Source organism: Phodopus roborovskii, unplaced genomic scaffold (genome assembly GCF_943737965.1).
Source record: "Phodopus roborovskii unplaced genomic scaffold, PHOROB, whole genome shotgun sequence".
Taxonomy (NCBI): domain Eukaryota; kingdom Metazoa; phylum Chordata; class Mammalia; order Rodentia; family Cricetidae; genus Phodopus; species Phodopus roborovskii.
The window spans coordinates 42,559,368-42,583,364 of NW_026126418.1; the positions used below are offsets into that span (position 1 = coordinate 42,559,368).

The 23,997-nt window shown below is 38.4% G+C and overlaps 1 protein-coding gene across 3 annotated transcripts in view; it reads right to left on the reverse strand.

The window, feature by feature from the left end:
* Positions 1-5,132: 5,132 nt before the first annotated feature.
* Tank (TRAF family member associated NFKB activator) overlaps positions 5,133-23,997 on the reverse strand; it is a 72,274-nt gene continuing 53,409 nt past the window's right edge. For all 3 annotated transcript variants that reach the window (XM_051184587.1, XM_051184586.1, XM_051184585.1), the window contains exons 5-8: positions 15,051-15,121; positions 14,368-14,483; positions 8,678-9,231; positions 5,133-5,612 (exon numbers count right to left, since the gene is read on the reverse strand). In XM_051184587.1, coding sequence (XP_051040544.1) covers positions 5,436-5,612; positions 8,678-9,231; positions 14,368-14,483; positions 15,051-15,121 — 918 coding nt within the window. In that variant the 3' untranslated portion in view covers positions 5,133-5,435. The remainder of the gene's footprint in view (positions 5,613-8,677; positions 9,232-14,367; positions 14,484-15,050; positions 15,122-23,997) is intronic.

Consider the following 23,997-nt stretch of genomic DNA (forward strand, 5'->3'; position numbering starts at 1 on the left):
CCCAAGTGCAGGGCCTTCCAAAAAGAGTTTTCTGCACTTATCCCTACCCTGTGTTAGTCATCCTGATTGTGGCATTCTAAGAACTTACAGAACTAACTCATTTTGAACACTGCAGATCAGCTGTCAGTGACAAGTGGTTTTAAAGTATGCCTTGCTGGCCAACGCATGTAAATTCCGAGGTACACCTGACTACATGCTTTGTTATTAAAAGATATGCCCCAGGTGGAGGCATTTTCAAAACCAATATATTTGCTTTATAACTGGTGTCAAATTGATGTATATATTAAAAAAAATCTTGGAAAATGATCTCAAAAAGGAAGTAACAGCCCAATGAGCCATATGTTCAGGGAAGCTATCAGGTTTCCATTGGGACCAAATTTCACTTCACCTTTTTGTCCTTATGTGCAAATAAAAACTTATCTGTAAATATGCCATTCAAACAGCCATGGGAATTTGTGAGGTCTAGGGGCTGAGAGGAAACTATCCTAGGTCCATAAAACCCAAGCCCATGGAAGGTAAACAATTTTGTTGGCTATTTGATATGCATAAGGCAATGGGATCAAACTACATTAATTCACACTTTCTAATACAATGCTTCTATAGAATTAGTTATCGAAGAAAAGGTTGATAAATAGTTAATAAATAAATTGTGATGTCGATGGAACGGCTGAGCCTTGGTTTACATTAATGGATGTAACTTTTCTCCTTGCTGTTTGATGGATTGCTATTTTAACAGATTCACGGATTTTTCCCCCAAATGCAGGCTAGCAGTATAGCACCAAAAAGCCTGTGATGGGCTAAGGGCAGAGGTCTGTTCCATGGTTATCCAGAGGAGAAACCAAAAGTATTTCTACTCACTAACACTTTATAACACTGTATAACTCTTTTCAGGGATTTTCAATTTTAAAACTTTTCAACATTTTAGTTGATCCTAATTAATAATTTTGCATCTATTAATTTTTTTGCTAAGCTTGGGCATATTCTAAAGGAAAAATGACTTACATTAAGCACTTGTGTAGCTTTCCATATACTAGGAAAACACGAAGCTTCACTCAAGCCACTTGATTTTATATTTATGTTCTTTTACTATAAGTCATTCCAACTGAAGGGGAAAGGCAATAATATAAATGAAACCTTGTGAATGCAATAAACCTCTGCGCAACTACTTGCATCGAGTTACATCAGGGTAAAAGTTAGTAGAAAAATAAAGTTACACTGTGTGGATTATCTTTCAGAGCTTTACTTTTACTTACCATCTATGGTTAGAAGAAAGTTTTATCATGTTAATTTAGGCACCTGGTTTGCAAACTAGCACAGCGCCTTAGGTGACACTGCCTTCTCATCCAGCTCTTTTGTTTCTAGGTTCCGGCTAAGCTACTTTAGCCAGAGTGACTTCAATGTGTTTAATTCTAAAAACAGTTGATGAAATGGTAGCTCATGTGTTTTTCTGCTCAGCCATCAACTCTGCGGGTCAAAGGGTCCGCTATGAAACCTCTGCAGGCTTCCCAGCGGGCCTCAACAGGTATGGCTGATTTCAGCCGGGATTCAGTTTATGGTGGATTCTTAAGAGCTGCTGTTTTTGCCCAGATTCTCACAGGCCAGAATACTGGGCCAACCGACCACGGAGGGACGCCGTGTTCAGGCCCCCGATATCTGCTGCCGCCGGAGGTTGAGGGAAGGTTGTCCCCCTTTGAATGGCGTGCGCCGTACCCACTGTGGTCCTAGGTGTTTCTCTCCGTGGTATATGGTGCAGAAGCCCATTTTAGCCTAGTCTTGGGGTCAGGAGGTCAGGCCTTGGAAGTACAACTCATCCTTAAGGCCCTCTCCGGCTTATTAAAGCGCACGCTCGCAGTCGTGCGCAGGGCCGGGTGTTGGGGTGCGAGGGTCACAGCCCGCAGCCTTTGGGGGGCTTGACCTCTCCAACAGCTCAGGCGAGCGGGACGCAGCAGCTCGCACCAGGGCTGGAAACCTATAGGGTGAATGTTCAGCTCCGGCCAGGGAACCGGGGGAGGGGTGCGGCTGCCCTGGGTCTGGCTTTGCTTTTCCGGCTCTTTCTTGCACCCGGTGGTGTCCCTGGGTCTCGGACCTCCCTCCGGCCTCCTCGCTGTCCCGCGCGAGCGTTCCCCGGCAGGCCGGCCCGGCAGGCGTGCGCCGCGAACTTGGGTCCCCGGCGCCCCATGCGGGCTGCGCTCGGCCGGCCAACCCGGGTGAGGCTCGCCAGCGGCGGGGAGGACGCGCGGGAAAGCCAGGGAGCGGGAAGCGGGCGGCGGCGGGCCCGCTGGAAAGGAGGGAGCGCCGCAGGCGGGAGGACGTCGCGCGGAGGAGGGAGCGGGAGGAAGGAGGGAGCGCGGCAGGCAGGCGGAGGGAGGGCTGATTAGCATGCAGCAGCGCTCGCGCGCCGGGCTCCATTGTTTTAACACCTCCCCTCTCCTCCGCGCCAATCTGTCACCGTTCAGCAGGCGAACGCTGCTGCCTCAAATGCTGCTCTTCTCAAATGAGACGGATAATTAGTTGCCCCGCACGAATGCCGCACTCTTCTCACCCCTGATTGCTATCACCTTCTTGCTCCTGGCAGTTTTGACACCTCGTAATCAGCCTGCTGCTTTTCTCTTTTCTTCCCGACTTCTGCTTCCCTCCCCCCTTCCTTCCTAGTTGATTTATTTATTTATTATTATCATTTTAAATGCAATCTCGGTGCCTATTTGGACGAATGCTTCGCCGAGTTAACCTTGCATATACGTGTGTGCCTATATATGCATATGTAAACTAGGGTGTGTGTGTGTGTGTGTGTGTGTATGTGTGTGTGTGTGGTGTGCGTGAGCAGGGGGCGGGCTGGCAGTTTTGCGGGAAACACTGCTTCCACGCGGAGAGAATTTTCTCCTAAAGATATTTTTGGGACGGGAGGAGTTGGGAAGAGGGACGGGAGGGAAGAGTTGGGGAGACCTCAATTAATGCTTTAAAGATCTCTTAGAAATTAACAAACTGGGGAGTCTCGGAATCTGCTGTCAGAAGCGTGTTTTCCCCTCTCTCCTCTAACAAGCACTGACAGTCTAATTACTGTAGCTACAAGCAGCTGTCGAGGCAGCAGCCCGGGAGCGAAGGCGCCACGGGATGAGCGCTCACCACCGGCCCCAGGGCCCAGCCGAACCCGCCGAACCGCGCGGTCCGATTCCGGAGGACGGAGGGAAGAGCGAAGCGGGCACCCCGCAGCCCCGCCGGTGCTGCCAGCCCAAGGCCGGCCTGCGAGCCAGCCAGCAGACTCCCTTATTGTTTCATATTTATAAAGTCTTTACCTTGAAGGTTAAAAGATGTGAAGAAGAAAGGAGGGGACTGAGGTGGGGGGGGGAGTGGGAAGAAAATCTTTTAAGCTTCCATCCATCCCTTTTTACCTCCTCAAGCTCTCCCTCCCCCGGTGTTGGTAAAATAACCACGCAACCCGGGGCTGAGGGGGCGGGGTGAACCAGGCTGGAGTGTAAGAAAGCAGATGTCCCCGCTGGCAGCAGCCTCAGCCTCCGGGGAAAGCTGCACCGGGTGGGGGGGGGGGCATCCCGAGGACATTCACCTCCCACTCCTCAGGCTTCCCGCTCACAACTGCCTCGCCTCGGCAGGGGTAGTTTTCTTTTTTCTTTCTTTCTTTTCTTTTTTTTTCCTTCAGACTCAGCGTTTTGAGCTTTCTTACCTGGGAGCTGTTCTTACCCGACCAGACTTAGCAGAAGCCTAAAGGCAGCCTGGGCACCAGCTCAGTGATAAAAAAGAGGGACAGACTTGGCTATTCTACCTTTCGAGCTGAGGCTCCTGCCAACCTCTACAGAGCAGGGCAGAAGCCCCCTCTCTGGCGGCCAAATAGGGTCTCCGCCCTAATAACTTGGAGCTTAGTTACTGTTGGATAGCCAGAGAAGAGGATAGTGGACCACTCTGAATCACTTTCTGGGCGCTAAGAACCACTTACAGAGGTTCTTTTGGTTGTCAGCAAGCCAGGGAGATGTCAACTGTGTGAGAGCAGAGGGAAAAAAATCCTTTCTGAGAGGCAGTGGGGTATATCCTGACTGGTACATACTGGGAAGTTCTGATGTGTGTGTGTGTGTGTGTGTGTGTGTGTGTGTGTGTGTGTGTGTGTGTGAAGAGGGAAGAAAGGAGTCTTTGGATAATTGTCTAGGCATTTCCATGCAGCCTGGTGGCAACAGAAAAGATGTACATGCCTCAGAACCCTTCGCAGTGAATACCTAATAACCGCTGTGTCACCTTGGTGAGGAAGATGTCAATGTGATGTGCTTGGCACCTTGAGAAGTCGAGGTCCCTGCCACTCTCATTCTTCCACTGGGTACTACTGGGTACAGAGGCCTGCTCAAATTCCCCCTCGCCAAGCCTCCACTATGACACATTGCTCAAGGACAGTTACATTTCTGTTGAAAGCTACAAGTCGATGCTTATTCATAAAATGCAAGCCGTGTCTCACCCATTTCTAAAAACTGGGGTTGGTGGGTGGTAGGAGAAGCCCAAATGGCAAGAATCATGAAGAATGAAAGGGAAGTCTCATTTTGAACAGTTTTGCGTCGATGCACACTTGGTATCCTCTCTCAGATGTCTGGAGACCAGTGGCCATCAATCAGGCTGCTAACAATGAATAGCAAATTTCTCAACACGAATTTGAACATTTCTAATCTAAATTAATAAATATGGATTCCCCTTTCAGGCTTTTGCATTTGTTCTCAATAAAATGAAAAAATTTTGGAATGCCTAGTTTGAAAGATCATTTTAAAATTTAAAGCGACCTATTTATTAATGTGTAATACATACTGAGACATGAATTTTATGAACATTCCCCAAATGTCACTTATCTACCTCAGAAAAAGAGAACACTTTTAATGATCACAACATAAATTTTAATATTTAACCCATTTAATCATGCATCTATACACACAGTAAAAATTAAAACCATGTGTATTATTTTAAAAAAGATCTACAATGTTTAAATAATTTTCATTGGGCAACTAATGTCTGATTTGGCATTTACTTAGGTGATTATATTTTCTGCTATTCTCTGTAAATTATATTATGTATTTTAAAAGAACATTATCTATAGCATAAATAATTTAAAAATTCAAGTGAAATCCTATACACAATACCCTATAAACATTTGGCACTACCAAATTTAATAGATCTCATGAGTCAAACAATAATAGGTATTTGAGACATAAATTATGATTATGTAACTAAGTCACATGCATAATTTTGAATTATTGTAACAATAGTATAAACATGAATAAAATGAATTAATTTTACACAAAATGATCTCAAAAGCTAAAGTAACAGGTTTAGAAAAAAATTCAAATAGCTGTGACCCTGAATTTCTTATATAAACGAGCAAGCATTCTCTAGCATTACAAATCCAGAATCATCCCAGAGAACATGATATATCTGTTTTCAGATGTGACTCAAGTCTCCCCATTAAAGTGTGAATTAAGATGCCGGAGGAAATCCTCCCTGGATGTAATGGACGGTGGGAAAAGCTTTTGACAGAATTCGCACACTTGAGCTTTAAGGCATTCCGAGTCTGCACCAGTTAGTACCACTAAGTCACTGTCTTGGTTAAGAAAGGGCTTCCAAATGGGCTGCAGGAAACAAACAAAAACATCTTTTGTTACTTGTATTTAAAATCAACTTGCATCGAATTTCAAATCCAAATATTTGAATGCCTTTTGTATGAGCTTATATCTGAAATTATCTAATGTTAAAGCAGACTTCTTTTTCAGAATGGGCACAAATGAACTACATACTCCTGAATTTTATCTTTACGTGTTTAAAATTACTGCAGTTTAACACCAGCAGTCATACTCAGTTATCTCAAAGACAACAGTTTTGAAACAATGGCCAGTACTTTAGACTTTATGAAGTTCTGTATTTTCTACTTCACAACAGGAACCTTAAACATGTACAAGGTGATCCAAAATACAAATAAACAAATCACATATAATCAGCATTCTGATTTTTTTTTTCAGAAAAGTTTCTTTTAAACTACTATACAAATTCTATTTGTCAGTTGAAAGTGAATTCAAATATTAAATCACTCTACAATATTTAACCTGAGACACATTCTCTTGATTGCTTATTTTGCCTGTTTTATAGTTTGGCCTCACTATTTCTTACAGATGAATAAAATAAATACCCATCAATAGTTGTCCAATTAAAGAACTATGGAAAGTTGTAATTAAACAGGACCAGCTCCAGTGTACTTATTGGCAAATAAAAACTTGTAAATACCCTTTGAAGAAGTCTAGAATACTACTACATAGGAATTAGTTTAAGAGTAGCTATTTAAAAATGATGTTGGCAAAAATACCTAACTTTTCTAAACTGTATAAGCTGGATTAATAAAAACTTATTCTTACTTTGTTTGAAACAGGTAAATTACCCTGACATAGCTAAATTAAGAGAATCACCCCATAAAACCACTTAAAGAGATTCCTTTGTGCTCCAATTGCTAATGTTTTTAATGAAACACAGCTTAGTTCGGCACCTGACAGTGTTTATGCCTTTAACTTCATTCTACTCAGCTAAGTATTTACATAAACAGTATTAATTGAAGTATCTGGTTTCAAGGCATCTTTGTCTAATAGTGAGCACCACAGGACAGCTGTGTTCAGCAGTTTTAATATATAGATTCTGTTTAGGTAGCAAGACACATCAAAGCGTTAGTACAGACACCTTAGAATATGGGCTTAATTTTTCATGGGAAATGATTGTTGCCACAAAACTAAAAATATTTAAACTAAATGTCATAAAATTTGGGGCAAAGTACTTTTTTGTTGAAAAATTTCCCTGATGAGAGAAGAGCAGTAATAATTATAAATGGAAATTAGTTAAGAGTTAATTAGATTCAAATGTTACTGGCTGTAGTTTAATGAAAAAGTAAAAAACACTCTAATGCAAAGCTGTCGTGGCTAGTAATGAAATGATTACTTTAAAGGTATTTTTATTAAAATTTATAAACCAGCAAGAAATTAGCTTAAAAGTGAACCAGTCCCTAAATTTGGTAAGTCAGTCTTTCAGTGACAATTTACTTTTCAAATCTGACAGTAGCTTTTGGTTCAGATTTGATCTGTTCTTGGAATTTAATTAGAACCTTGATTACTGACTCAGCAAAAGTAAAAAAAAAAAAAAAAAAAAAAAAAAAGGAAATCCACACTGAACAAAATAGGCTGATATAGATTTTAGTCTTTGCTATGAAAGCTGAAGCGAAAGATATGTAATTGGTAGTGATGATTAATATAAAGTTAAAAACAAAGTATGCAACCAAAACTTCCTTTCTTACTATCTGTGGGATCACTCAAGAATTGTACCCATGGGCTTCGTTAATACAAAAGGGTAATGTTCAAAAAGACTCATTTAAATAAATATTTTTGCAAACTACAATTGTAATGTGGCCTTTAAACCAAACCAATTTCTTTGCTTTTTCCGCCACAACCTTATGCCCCATGTCTTGTGACAGCTCAACACCAATTCCCTTGCATTTTTAAAGCTGAATACTTTTCCATCAAGTTGTAATCACATACCAGCTGTTTCCCTTGCTGCACTACAGCAAGTAAACGTACAATGCAGGGTGCCATCTACTGAAACATGAGTGCACAGACTGACTAGGAAAAGGACCAGCAAGAGACACAATGGAGGGAGAGTAGCAAGAATTAGAACTGATGCAGTTCACAGCTCCACAGGAACTCTACTAGCAATAAATGAAACTGTTTAATTGTTTCATTTGCTAGCAACTGTAGCTGGTATCATGATGTGAAATAAGGTACAGGGTAGAACACAGAGAGTTAATAATTAAGACTTGTCAGAACCCCTAGTTTTACCTACTATTGAAACATACTCCAGTCTGACTGTTCCTCCCTTACACACTGTTTAAAGGCTTACAGCTGCTAAGAATACTTTAAGCCAAAGGAATTTTTCTATATGAAAGAAAATCAAGTATTCATAAGCTCTAATGAGGACCCCACCACCCCACAAGCTTTTGTTTACTTTCATTTATCTTCAGGAATTAAACAAAATTTATTTTTCTCCCTAACAAAAAATCTTTCTGTGAAAAAAACCTGAAAGATAGGGTGTTAGGATTAGACTCATGGACTATAAAGCCTTCATGCTTCACAAATAGTAAATAGACATTTGATTAACTCATTCATATGAAGCATTTCAAGTAACTCACTATTTGGAAAAAATGTATGTCTGTTTAGTGTCAGGCACACTAAACCTTACATTAGTGTGTACTACCCTAACTGAGAATGTAACAAGTAGGCTGAATGACAGTTTATTTTTAATATTTGGTGCAATTATCTACTTATGGGAAATTACACTGTTATGTGTACATGTACAAGTTTTTAATATTTGTTTCACATTATCAAATTTAATAATCCATCCACTAGAATGCTGATATAGACAAGCTGTGACTGAAGGACTAAGCATGTAAAGCCATGCCATAAATCATGACAGATATTTATCATATTCATATTCAAAATTCATATCCTTTATTACAGAGCTTACATCTTTTACTGAAAGCCTCAACTATGGATAGTCATTAATTTAAAGTGGATGTCTGGAAACTTAAAAGAGATTCGTATCTGTGCATGTATGACAAAATGTGTGTTCACACATAATAAAATATTTGTTAATGCAAAACAGTTACCTGCTGTGGTCCTCGGACAGCTTTTCCTGGGGAATCCAGTGAGGGAAGAGGTGCGTCAGGCGGGTCCTGAAGTGGGAATGTATTTACATAGAACATATTATGGTCTCCAGCTGGCAAACACGGAGCTCTAAGATTTGAGGGTTTTGTTTTGTCAGTTATTTTAAGGTTTTGTATAGTTGAAGTTATGGGGTCAATTCCCCGAATTTCAAATAAAGTTTCTTCTGTTTTACCAAAGTTTCCTGGGTTGTCTCTGACTTCCATATTAAATTTGCCCTGGCACACTGCCTCAGATGTGGCAGGAGTATGGATGTTCGGTGTCTCTGGAGTGCTATGTAAGAAAGTAGAGTCATTGTCCATAGGTGGAAACTTGACATTGAACTTAGAAAGTGATTCCAAAGAGGTGTCTTCCTCATCTCGGCCCAGTCCTCTTGGTGTAACAACAGACACGATACATGACGTACCTCTGTTTGTAGCATCTTTAGCCTGGGGCTTAAACAGCGCTTCTTGTTTTTCTGTTTTATCAGTACACTGTACAGGCACAGAGCACTGTGTGTCTGCAGGAAAAAGGATACAGAAGGGAAACAGTCACGCTCAAATCATTGAAAAAAAAAAAAAAAAGCTGAAACAGCTTTAGGCAGAGGACTATTGTTTTATATACCAACTGAAGACAACTGGTATTTTTATGTTTGCTCCCATCTTCTACAAGGATAATAGCAGTCCCCTGCAGGTGAACCAAACAGCATAAAGGCTGCAACTTAATTGCTTTGTTTTCTCCTAGGTCTTCCACTATATGCTTTGCATCTTGTTCTTAGTTACACTGCTTTACATTTACAAAAATGCTTGTAGCTTATATATTTTGTAACAAGCCACAATTGTAAGTTTAAATACATATATGAATAATTAGAACATTTATTTACTACATGAATAGGTTAATACTTTCCCATAATATCAATGTGTTACTAGGTATAAGTCTAATCAGCTTAGTCACTGTCTACACTTAATGGTGTCAGAATCAGGAAAGAAGAAGAGTGGAGGCAAAAAGAGGTTGGCATCTTGGGATGCGCTTTAAGGAATTACATGTGAATATGGCTGGGCATGGTATTGCACACCTTTAGTCCCAGCACTTAGAAGGCAGAAGCAGGTGGATTTCTGTTGAATTTCAGGCCAGCCTGATCTACATAACAAGTTCAAGGATATATGATAAGACCCTGTCTCAAAAAAAAAAAAAAAAAAAAAAAAAAGAAGACAAGAAAAGCTATGTGTATATGTCATTTTCTTATATTTAGAAAGGCTCTTTAACTAACAAGCAGATGTGAGTGAGGAAGGCACCAGAGCTGCTTTAACCCATTCATCTAGAAGCTTTTCTTCAACAAGATCTCTAGGCTATCGTCAGGTGCTGACAAGAACTTCTGAGGAGTCAGAGTGACACGGATCACAGCAAATTAAATGGAGATATGAGCTGCTAAGGAAAGACAAGAAGTCAGCAAATGCTGGCAGTATGGGAGGAGACCAGTAAAACAAAAAGGCAGGCTTATGAATTCAGAAAACACTGTAGTATTGAGCTGAAAGGATGGCTTGGTGCTAAGAGTACACAATGCCCTTCCAGGAGATGGGAGTTCAGTTCCCAGAACTCACACTGGTGGTTCACAACCATCTATAACTCCAGTTCCAGTGGATCCTATATGTCTGGCCTTCACAGGTACTCACAGGGGTACCCATGTCCATACCCACATACCCATGGTTAAAATTAAATCCTTAAAAAAAAGAAAAACAGAAAACAAACTAATAACAAAGGCTATATTTCACAGTACCAAAACAAACAAACACCCAACAATTATCGAAGCACAGTCCATATTTATGACCCTGAGATACTGGATAAAACAAAGTTAGGTTCCACAATGCCACTTCAAGAAGCCAATGTGATTTACAGTGTGTCTGGTTGTTTGTTTTTGTCTTTGAGATGGGGGTCTCATGAGCTCAGGGTGGCCTGGAATTTCCAATGTAGATGAGGTTAGTACTGGACTTCTGACCCTCCTACTTCACCACCCAAGGGTTGGAATTACAAATGTGCAGTACTATGCGTGCAGCAATGCATTTTATTCAATGGGTTAATAGTCATTAGTGAAGTCATACATTCACAAATGAAGACTTTACCCATGAAGCAGGCCTAAGAGCACAGGGTACACATAGCACTTTCCATAGTCTGTTTATGTTAGCAGCATTCAACAAATGCCAACTTCTTCATATTCTTTTCATCTTTAGGGTCATATGGCACTTCTCTGTCGCCACAGCACATTGTTTGGATATGGCGTGTATGTAGTGCAGTGCCTCCGCCTTCTTGAGTTCACTCTGTAGCATTACATACACATCTACATCTCTCTCCCCTTCTTTCCCTCACACTGCCTCATTATGGCACCCAGGTTTACCCCAAAGCTCTCAGTACTCCAGCCCTGGCCTTGCTAGTGCTGTGGTTATAGGCATTACCATGTGTAGCTCTTTGCCTAACTCTTACTTGTCCTTCTCACCTTGACCTAGACATTGATTGTCTGGATGGCTCTCCCATGATGCGTACGTACTCTGAGGACTGAACAGCCTTATATATGTGAATAGACTTCCCTTCCCCCATTAAAGCAGGTTTCTATGACACCCGAAACCATGTTCTGCTCCCCATTTTACTCAGATATCCCACCTACTGCCTGGCACACTTATGATATTGTATTCTTTTCCTCACAGGACCTAGAATTATAACCCACACTTACTAGATTTTCTGGCTGTGACTAGAAATAGTAAAGGGACTGAGACCAAACTCAATTGTTTTGCTAGATTTCTTTGACCTCTGAGGTTGACAAAGTCCATTCACCCTCAAGTAGTCACTTTTCTTGGAAGTACAGTTGAGGGTGGCAGAGAATGCTAGGAAACGGGAGTAAAGCTCTGCAATACCTGAGAAGGAATATCTTCTCAACTCATTCTCAGGAGAACAAGGTAAATGTTTTAGAATCTGCAGCTGCTGCTAATGGCAACGGCTATTAACACTGATAGCACTTCCATGTGCCATGCACTAACTGTGGTATGTACATTAATTCACTTAATACTCAAAGTAACGCCAACTCAGGCACTATTATTATCTCTAATTTACATGTGAAGGAATGGATATGGAGAGGTTAACTCCATGGCTACTTCCAAGGCTGTGCAGCTACTGATGCTAAATCTGGCACTTAAGCCCAGGTAGTCAACTCCAGAGTGTTGTCAGAGCCGTTATGCTAAACTGAACACGCTGCCTTCTACACGGAGAGAATCAAGCTGGCAGAGCTGTGCTTGGAGTGACTTTCTTAACAGCTGACCTAATCCCCCTTCAAAGCAAACAGGGAAATATCAGTCAGCTGTTTGAAGTAGGCTGATATCTTTTTTTGGAATAGCTAGCTGGTATATGAGCTTAACCACATTAAAGTAATTTGAGTTAATCTGTACCTGTGGTAAGAGTAATAATCAAAGATTCCTACTAGAAGTCTGAGCTTAGATAAAATCAAACAACGTCCATGAAACACTTGTTACCCCAATACCACACTGAGAGACACAAGCCAGTGAGCACGTAGCTTTTATACTTTGTTTCAATAACACTTATTTTTTGCAAGGAAATTGAGTAAAATGAAAAAAAAAAATTAGATTTCCGAATTTATATACAGTCTGTTTAGACTCCTTTGGCAAATTATCATGAATACTGACAAAAGAGCTAATGATTGTCTATAGCCTAATTCTAAATTCTTCTTGTCTGATAGCCAATGAAATAGGACCTGGAGTTTAGACTAGTAACTCTCCCCTAGGAGATACTAGCTTAAACATACAGTTCTACCTTTATCCTTTCCCAGAGTTCCTGCCCCGAGTGAACGACCAGAAGAGACATGGTAACGACACATGTATCTGGAAACCCTGCACAGGTATATGTTTCTAAACTGTGTCTTTATTCTTTCCCCTAATATACAGCAGTAGATAGCATAGACCTATACTGTCAGGGCATAATATTTAACATCTTGTGTTCTGTTTGGACCAAGCAAAGCTTTATTCAATTTAATACAGATCTAAAATATTGCAAGAATAATGTTTTACTTATTTGTGACACAGTTAACATAAAGCATAAGAATAATGTTAACCAGCTTCTGTGAGGAAGAAATTGAAGTTAAACACTCAGTGTTCAGGTTGACAGATACATAGTAAGAGTTAGACTTATGCAATTTAAAAATGGTCAAAGTATTAAATAATTGATAATGGGTTATGTTCTCTGCATAACAAAGAGTGCACCACTATTACAATGTCGTGATAAGATGCTGATGTTCCAAGAGCATGCTTCTGAATTCTAGACACACACAGCTAGCCTATTTTAAGTGAAACTGCTTATTTCTACTATCTTTAGTCTCTGTGGAGGAGCAATTGCTCATGGGCATTACAGAGATTAAGATGGAAAAATTAAGAGTTCTTTTTGAGAAGATTGGAAAAAAGCAAGCAGGGACATACAAATTATATCTATAAACAAAGGTTGTTTTCCTCTCCCCTCACCGTTTATTGGAAATAAATGCTGGTAGTGGCAAAAAGAGAACTTACACTATCAATGATTTTTAATGCTACAATGTGAAGGCCACAGAAAAATAGGAATCTTCAATTAAGGACATGCTAGTCATCATTATTGCAACATCTCCCAGAGTGAAAACTGTTAATCATACTGCTAGGGAACTGCCTGTAGAATATCCCAAATCATGGATAAAAAGAGAATCTATCATTCTAAATGATCGTTTTGACTATCCTTTTGTTTACTGAAGTGTCTGGATGCTAGATTTAATTTCTGTCATTGTGTTATTAACATTTAACTACTGAATCAACTACCAAAATGTGAGTTAAAAATACCCCAAGAGCCAACACACACACACACACACACACAGACGCACACACACACACAGACGCACACACACACACACACACACACACACACACACACACACGCACGGAGGCATATGGCTCAGGCCTACAATTCTAACTCACTGTCAGGTGGATTGCTGCAAGTTTGAGGCCAGCCCAGTTGACATAGCAAGTTCCATGCCAGCCAGACAGCAGGCTGAGACCCTACCTCAATAAAAACAAAAACCCAACATGTGTGCAAAACAGATGTTCCTGAGTGATATTTTATACTCGATTTTTACTTTGTGCTGCCAAGAGAACAGGTTCTAAGTAAATGTGCACTCCACATTTTTATTCTTGAACTAGCTTATCAGAAACTATAACTAGTGTTTAATGACATTTCAGGCAGAATTTAGTCATAAACAAATGTAATGTTATAATTTTAGCTCATATTTAGTTGTGTTGCTTTAAGGTTACTTAATGACATGTGAGTTAATGTTTAATATGACCCCCAAATAAAAAAAAAAAAGAGATGTATCCTATATTTTCAAGATGTTATTTCTTACTAACATGATTGATAATTAGGTTATTCAATTAAATCTATATAGCACCATATACAATGAAAACAGTGAAAAAGCAAGAATTCTGTAATTATAGCATAGAATTTAATAGCATATATTTGTTCAACCACAAGGGGCAAGATGCAGATTATTCACTTTTCATAAGCATTTGGAAGTATTTTTACATCAAAAATTAAATTAATTTCAACCAGCATAATTAGTACAAGATAAATTAAATCTTACCAGTTGCAATATCTGGTATATTAAGTTTGCTTAAGTGGTCTTTCTGTGCCTTTGCTAGTAAGCATATCCTATGAAATTCTTCCTTAAGGTCCCAGAAAGTCTTCTCTATATTATCCCTAAAAACAAATCAGTATTTTAAAATGTAAGGTTATAACTTCAAATGATTTTTATTGTAATTAAATATATATACAGCATAGTTTTTATGAATCACAGAAATATAGAAAAGTTAAATGTTAAAAATAAAATTTAAATTTATAGAAAATGTCCTAAAGACAATTCTAATATTTGAAAAGCTAAGGACAAAGCAAATGAAAGGTCTAGTTCATAAATGCACTGCGTGTTAGTGTATCTACTTATTCATATGTCACACTGATGTTCTCTGTAAACATCATAAATAGAGTATTAATTACTCTTCACTCCGGTTCATACCAGGATTCATCCATGTCAAACAATATGGCCACACTACAGGGCTTGTTGAAACAGGGGACTCTTGAGAATTTGGTTTCTTAGGTCTAGTTTTGTTTGTAACTGTGATGTAGTTAGGCCATTTTCATATGTGGGTCCACTTCAGTGCTTAACAGTCAACTATTCTTTTACAACTGTTAAAAAATGTAAAATATACAAAATTCTGCATATTTTAATATTCTTAAGTCTTGAGTTGGCAGAGAGGGATCTAGAACCACCTTTCGTGATGTACAGGGAGGCTGAGGTCTTTTGAGGGTTCTTTTCCAGAAGATACTTCTTGTCTTCTCACCTGAAGATGAAAAGAAATGACCACACTTTACATGTTTCCAAATTCAAATGAGAAAACACAGTACAACATTCACCTAATGAAAACCAATCACATCAATGTTTGTGTGCTCTCTCATACACAGTACAAGCGGTTTCATACACATAAAAATATAATAGGTCTTTTTTTCTCTAACCAAGATCAAGAAAAATGAAAATAAAAGAATAAAGTATTTTCAGTAATTTCTTTGATTACTGTCTATACTAATGGCAATTAAAGGACTTTTTCATATCGAGCTAATCAAAATTATTACTCTGATCACTAAGCACCTCTATACCTAGAAACTTAGGAGCAAAATATTTCTGACACTTTTGTCCTTTGATACTAATAATGGCCTATATATGTAAATCAATGCTTTCGTCTTTTGTTATAGATTTTTTTTAAAAAATAAGAAATGCAACCGTAACGTGAGAAGTAACCAAACTACAGCTCCTGCTTGTTTAATAAGCATCTAAAAGGTTTATAAAGATAATGAATTATGTATTTGGGCTGCATGGATACAAGTCCTTGCCTTTCACTCCCACCTTGTGGCTTATACTGGAATTACACATATTCTGACACTGAAAACTGATATCCATAGAACATATTGTAGCCATGTATTCTGTGGCTCAGAGTTAAAAATACACAAAAATCTCATATCTGGTAAGCTCTTTGTGCTTTCTGAAGCCATAAGCCAACAAATTCTGAAATCTGAAGAAGTCCTAATATTATATGCTTATACATTATAATTTAGCCCAAACTGTATAATTCTTAAATTCAAATTCAAGTCATTTTTACATTTATTTATTTTGTGTGTGCATGCAGGAACAACTGGCAGGGGTCTGTTCCCTCTCTGCCATCTGGGTCCTGGGAAATGAATTCAGGTCTGCATGTTTAGCAGCAAGTGCGTGTACTCACTGAGCCATCCTGCCAGCCCAGTCTTAAGTAATTTTTGGTTTTATTCAATTAATGTCACCACTAGCTTTTAGTGAAATATTCACTTTTATTATTTTTAGTTATGTGTAGGTGTGTGTGTATCTGTGCGCATAAAGGCAGTTGTCCATGGAGGCCAGATGCCTCAGAGCTCCTGAAGACGAGCAAGTGCACTTAACAGTTGGGCCATCTCCTCAGCCCCCATACCAAAACTTGTACGGTATTATCAAATGTACAGTAAAAAGTCAAAGGAGATGTACACTATGATAACAACATGCTTGATCATTTAATATTAAATTATTATAAAAAGGGATTATCATGAATGGAACAACTTCCTTTTAAAAATTGCCACTACAAATTTGCACTAACTATTTTACTAGGTACTAAAAAGAACCCCAAACAATGTTTAACCTAAAACTGAAAGTAAATACAGAAAGTGGTAATGACAATATCCTACTTTCCAAACCCCGATTTTTACATAACCAAGAGTGGCTGTTTCTGAGGTTAAAAGAATATTAAAAACCACTGGGACTGACAGGGAAGGGGTGAAAGAAAAGGTTATTAAAGAATGATAAAATTTTGTTTAGCTTTTTACTGGTGCCAACCTTCCCTGATGTCTAGGTTTGATAACATGAAAAAAAAAAAAAAATCACTGGGTGTACTGGCAGGGGCAAGGGAGAGACTCAGGTAACTAAGGGATTTCTATTACATATATAACAATGAAAATCTTTTAGTTTGGGATTAAAAAATACAGCTTTTCCTAGTTTAGTTATTATTATTGTTAAAGAAAAAGCATTACCATATCAATAGTATCCTGCAGTTTCTACCATTCATACTACATCTGTTAATACGTGGAAAGTGAACATCTTTCTCCTTGAAAAAGGCCTGGAACTCACTGTGTAGTCTGTGCGATCAGCCCGTGTTAGCCTCCAGAGGGATGGGGTTACAGTTGTGTGCCACTATCTCCACCCCTCATCTGAAAACTTTAGAATCCCCAGCATTCAATGAAGAATTTAAAAAAGGAACCTTAACATTAACTAGAAGATAAAAACACGCATGGTTGTTGAAGATGCTCTGAGGTAGGGTAAAGTTAGAATGGGCACAACATGCTAATGCCATTTTCCACTAGAACAATATGACACAACTTTCTGGAGACAATCATTTATTTTTGAAAGGATTTAGGACTAATGTAGTTGATGGCAACTTCAACACTTTCCTCAATACAGACTTTCTTTTTAATGTTTTCCCTCCTGCTACTTCCCTCTCCCTCTCTCTCTCTCTCTCTCTGATGGGGTTGTCTTACACACTTAGGTTGCCTCACCTCCCAACTACAGGGTTATATGTATGCATGCACCAGCACATCTTGCCTTCATGTTATCCTCCTTAATGATGGATAGTGTTTGCTGTATATACTAAAGAGGAACTTAACACCAGAAACATGTAACTTGTATTTTTCCTTTGAGTCTCAAATATTACTAAGAGGATTTTCCACTGCAGGAAGCTGAAATTATCTTAATTTCAAGTAAGAAAGCAAGAGAAATATGAACATTTCAAGAGATTTTATGTGTCAAGTCATTCAACAAACGAATTTATTTTGAGACGTAAAAAATACAACAGCATGAACTATTTCAAGCTCTATGCAACCAGTGTATGTAACTAGTGAAGTGAATGCTAAAGGAAGGCTTATGTGTCATATTCACTCTACATAGAGGTAAGCCCTCATACGGAACCCATTAAAATTAAACCCATGATCCTGAAATGCCCTTGTGTGTGGACTGGGATAACCTTAGTGTTAACCAATTAGTTTTTCATAGGTGGGGATCATATAAACATGTATGTCAGAGCCAGAGTATTTGGTAACACTTAATGAGGAAAAAGAAAACATCAGCTACTATTCCATTAGTCTAAAATCCAGTTTATTCTTCTTGTAAACATAGTGGAAAATTAGGCTAGGTATATGGCTCAATGATAGAGCAATTACCTAGCATGCTCAGAACCTGAGTTGTGTCCCTAACACTGTAAAAAAGACAATAAAGGTAACTGAAAATGTGTTTCAGAAAGTACTAGATATCAGCCCTCTAAGGAAGAAATGTAAACTGAGCCACGTCTGTAATCCTAGTACTTGGAAAGCTGAGGTAGGAGGATCTTGATTCAAAGCTAAGCCAGGCCATATATAAAGAGATGCCAGAGTAACATGACAGGCATTGCTAAGTATGTCACTGGGACTTATCCTCCTACCTCAGCTTCCCAAGCGCTAGAATTATAGGTATGGCTCAGTTTACATTTTGAGACAAATCTTACCTTTGTTATAGTTGGCATAAAAAGAAAGTATTTGTATATTTTCTCATATTTAAGTAACCAAAACCTTAAAAGGCTAATTTTATTTTCACTTATTTATTGTTGGGGATTGAGCCAATGACCTCAAAGTATTCTAGGCAAGTACTTTACCACCAGTGAGCTCTATCTCCAGCCCTAGAAAACTACTTTTAAATACAGGAGATAAGTTCTCTGTGATATACATAGCAATGACTGTTACATTATGCAAGTTTTGCATGAAGTATTTCCTCTGAACTTTAGTTGGGGTCCATGCATGCAAAAAAAAAAAAAAAAAAAGTTTACTTTTAGGAGCTTGGGCAACTCAGTGGAGTCAATACTAATTCATATCGTTTCTGAATTATGTTCAAGAAGATTGTTCTTTTAAAACAGAAAGAAGAAAACTACTTTTTTGAGGGGTAGGGTGGGGTGGTTTTTCAAGATAGGGTTTCTCTGTGTAACAGTCCTGGCTGTCCTGGAACTAGCTCTGTAGACCAGGCTGGCCTTGAACTCACAGAGATTTATCTGCCTCTGCTTCCTGTGTGCTGGGATTAAAGGCATGAGCTACCATGCCTGACCTTTCTCTCTCTCTTTCTTTTTCTTCTTTATCTTCTTTTTTTTTTTTTTTTTTTTTAAGAGAAAGTCTAACTAGGAGTTGGCTGTATAGACCAAGCTGGTCTTCAATTCCCAGCCAGGGTCTCTTCTGCCTTAGCATCCTTAGTACAGGGATTCAGGGATTACAGTTCCATGCTACAGATCTACTTTCACTTTGAGCAATGTAAGTTAAAACACATGCCAAAGGCAAAGGGAGGGTTTGATAAAGGATGTTAAACTATGAGGCTATAAATGTGAACTGGGTAAAACTCAGCATGGGAAAAAGGAAACATGAGTTGGAAAAAGAAACAGAAAACAAGGCACTTTCATAGAGATTTTTTTTTAAATTTAAAGAAATATTAAAAAGACCAACTGAGGGTGGGATATTTCCATGTTTTTCAGATATAGTGAAACAAAATTCATGGCGATGTCAATTATCAGATTTAACTGAACTAAGGAGAAAGCGAAACAAGAGAATTAAGACCCAGAAAATAGAACCAGAAAAAAAAAATACATAAAATGCAGAAAGCAATGAGGTAATGAAAGCATAAAAATCAGGGAATTGTAATTAATCTGCACAAATTCATGCACATGGAGAATCTATGCCTCTTGTCCCCTCACTAACATCCCTGAAAATACAGCACAGAAGAGGAGCAAAATACCAAGAGCTTGGTCTGTTGCACACTAGACAGTGCAGTGTGCTAGGCAAACCCATTGCCAGTGTGGGAACAATTCCAGGGCAGAATGGGACTCATCCCAGTGTTCTGAAGGAAATGGCAGGAAAATAAATAATATAAAAATAAAATTAAACACCCTAATTACTTCCAAGTTCTTTACAGGGTTCTGGTTTAATATAAATCCACCAAAAAATATCTATCAATTCAATGCTAAAAAAAAAAAAAAAGCTTTTAAAAAGTTAAAAATATTTCATCTGTATATAACTAGTATGATTTCAGATCTACTAACATCACCTTGAAGATTAATACTTTTCTATTACCCCATCTTTTAAGTCCTTCACTTTCCATTACATATTTTATACATCTTTCTGAACTAATTTTGTTTAAAAATATTTTATTATTTTATGTGTATGGGTGTTTTGCCTATATGTGTGTCTGTGCACTACATCCTGGAGCCTTTGGGGGCAAGAAGAGAGCACTGGATTTCCTGGAACTAGAATTACAAGTGAGTTGTGAGCTGTCACGTGGGTGCTGGGGATCAGATCCAGGGCCCTCAAGTGCATAGCCATCTATCTCCCCAGCCCCTTAATTTACCTTCTTAAGGAGTACAAATATTTATTCCTGGGGGGTGAATTCTCATGCAAAATAGAGACTACGAAATTAAGTAAACACTTTAAATAAGATTTCTCATACCCCTCTCCCAGATGCTCCCTTTAAGTTATCTGGGAAAACCCTTTAGCTATAATTTAATGTACACAGTACTGTGATGATTCATCTTCAATATCAATTTGATTGGAAACACAATTCTGAATGTGTCGACAAGGGTGTTTCCAGAGAAAGTAAGGAGAGACTCACCTTAAATGTGCCCTCCCATCTCACAGGCTGAGCTCAGAAACTGAATACATGGGAAGAAGAACAAAGTACCAGCTTTCACTGCTCCTTGTTTCCTGAGTACAGATGCAGTGTGACTGGTACCAGGCATGTATGTGGTCCACATGCAGGCAAGACACACACACACATAATAAAAACCAATGAGTTTCAGAGGCCTGACTATTATTTTGTGAATTAACTTTAAAAAAAAAAAGTGAAATGATTTCAATTATGTTGATGCAGAAGAAATAAAAAACCCAGGGTTGATGCTTTATTCTATTGTTAATGGAAAATGTACATTAGATGTTAATATTTCTATATTTCTTTTTTTATTTGGACAATTAAAAACGGTGACCTAATAATAAAAGATGCCAACTCTTTTGGTGGCAAAAATATTCATTTTTGCATTTTACATTTAATAAAACCATGCTCAAAATACAAAATAAAAATATTTAAAAATTTACAAAGAATATGGAAATATGACTAATGGCAAAGAAAAGAATCTTTCAGTGAGAGTCTGCTGTCATAACATAAACTAGTAAAGCAGGAGAGTCAGAGTGTAATGCATTAGGTACAAACAAAAACTTAGGTGAACCTTCAAATTTTAGAAACATCATTGAAAGGATTACAAAGCCCTTAAAAAAAATGTCAAAATACCACATTAGGAAAAGTGCTGGAGACCCTTTCGTTAACCAAAGCTAAGTGACTCTTTGCTATTCATTTCTGATATACATACATTCTCCTTTAAAAATTTTATTACATTAATTTATATATTGTGTGTGGTGAGACATGTGCATGCATGCCAGGGCAATCCTCTCCTTTCACTAAGTGGGTCCCTAGAATCAAACTCAAGTCATCAGATTTGGTGGAAGTATCTTTACCCACTGAGCACCTTGCTGTCCCATTACATACACTTCTAAATCCAGGACTGTGTCCGCTGAGCATGTATGTAGCTCTACCCTTGAGCTACACACCCCTAGTCTCCATACTTCTACTAGATTACAGGAAAAAAAAATCATCATGTGCTATGTACTTACTACAATGGGTACAGAGATGTAACTGGAAATAACTAATAAGTATCATTTAATGTATAAAAATTATCCAATAAATGTGAAAAGGAACAATGAGAATACATTGTGACCTTCATGAATTCTTAAAGTTGATGAAATACTAGAATATTCTTAGTATTTCTCTTACTGAGGAAAAGGTAAAAGTGATTTTCTAACAGGAAATTACAATCTGTTTTAGCCAGTGAGTCTCAACATAGAATTCAGGACCCCTGTGAGTCCCAAGATCCTTTCAAGGACCTGTAATTGGAGAGAGATATCTGACACAGGCCTTGGGCATCCTTGCACATGTCAAGAAGAAAAGGCTCCGACAATTCTTTATTTGGACATTTTTTAGGATCATGTTTACAGAGAACTAATTTGAAAGACCAGATAGCTTCCCAAAGATCCAGCTGAATTGGAGCATGTTATAAAGTGCTGACTCCCTAAGCTAAACATTCCTTTCTACTAACGTGGTCCCAGGCATCCATCCATCTGGGTTCTCCTATGTATACCTCCTCCTGCCCAGGTGGGAACAAGGCAGACATATTCTTGCTTGCTATTTTACAGCTAATAAAGACATTTTTTCTCTGACATGGTCTACGTTTTCTCTTGGCATCTGCAAAATGGTTAATGATTAGACTTGCATAATGCCATCCATTAGCTAAACTACTCTCACAACAGCATTGAGATGGCATTTGCAGTGTTTACTGTATTGGCATTTATACTGATGGTACAAAAGCAGCTGTGATTGAAACTGCTGATGTTATCTTGAAGTGCAGGGGTTGTCTTGGGGAAAAACTTGTGTAATGTTTGAGTTGCAAGCTGAACTAGTCACTTTTTTTTTTTTTAATAGAATGCTATTTTCACTTCAAAGAATGAATGACACGCAGGCTATGGTTATTCAGACATTTTCTCAAAAGCAAATGAAGCTAGCCTGTCACTTTAAGGAAAACAAGTGACAAGACTTGTTGCCAATAATAAAATTTGAGCTTTCAAGTGAGAATTAAAATTTGGAAAAGTTGTACCTGTTATAGTAAGCTTGACAGCTGCCCAATAGTTAAAAGGCTTTTGTGGTGAGCTTGACGATTACATTAAATTTGATTTTTTAATATTATCTAATAAGTCAACACTTGGAAGATCTATACAGTTCAGTAAACCCATAATCTCCAAATGGCTAGCTCATTATGTTATAAAACAACACGAGTAAAAAGACAGTCAAAATGAAAGACAGACCACTGGGTTTTAAGTAGGTGAGGAGTTCACTGGCTTCAGATAAGTTTAAGAACCTGGGTCAGTGAGATGGCTCCAGAGGTAAAGGCACCTGCCACCAAACCTGACTACTGGAGTTTGATCCAGACTCCTCCTGCAAGTTGTTCTCTGACCTCGAGATGTGTGTGAACACAGATACTGACGAATTAAAAAAAAAAAAAAAGAAAAAGAAAAGGAACTGCCTCTTATCAAATAGTGGTGTATTACAAAGAACAATACCCACAACTGTTAAAAGCTGTCCTTTTTCAGCCATGCTGTATATGTGAGGCTGGATTCCTAGCATATAACTCAAGGAAGAAAATATAAAACAAAACCAAAATATAACAAACTGAATGTAGGTGTATTCTATAACACTGAAAAATAATACATTCAAACTAAATGTGGAGAGCTTTTAGGATGACAGATTTTAAAACAACAGAAAGAGAAACTAGATTGCTTTGCAGGGAGAGGGGGTGGCTGTTTGTTACCTATTGAGGTTGTGAGAAAAAAAAAAAAAAACCCAGCCTTTTCATTATTTAGCATGAGAAACCAAGACTGGAAAGAATATGCCAATTCCATTTTGCAGGCTTCAAATTAAAAAGGGGAGGGGGAGATGTGAAAAAAAGAACAGTTTGGGGATATAAGGGGAGAAAAGACAGCCACACTAAGCATACTCAAATTTACCTGAAAGTTAGGGAAGATGCCACTTCTCATTTTCTTTTTCTAAAAATTGTGTGTGTGTGTGTGTGTGTACGTGTGTATAGTTGCATATATGTATTATACTAATTTAAATTTTTAAATTTAAGGAATTTATTAAAAAGCTTTACATTTTAACATTTTTCTTAGAATTTGTGATATTTAATTCTGTAACTCTGGAAAAACTTTGAACATTAATGACTGAGTAAAAATAAAACTGGTTCTACCCTTAGAATGGGACATTTGCTTATATTGAAAAGGCAAGGCCTATCTAAATCAGAGAAATCTGTCTCCCCTTCATGATGAACTACAACTGGAAGATGAAATAAATCCCTCCCTCCTCATGTTGCTTTTGGTCATGGTATTTATCATGGCAAAAGAATGCAAACTAATAGAGAAATGGCACCAGGACCATAGATAGGGTACTGCTGTGACAGACCTGACCATGTTATTTTGGTTAGAATTGTGGTAGCATTTGGAA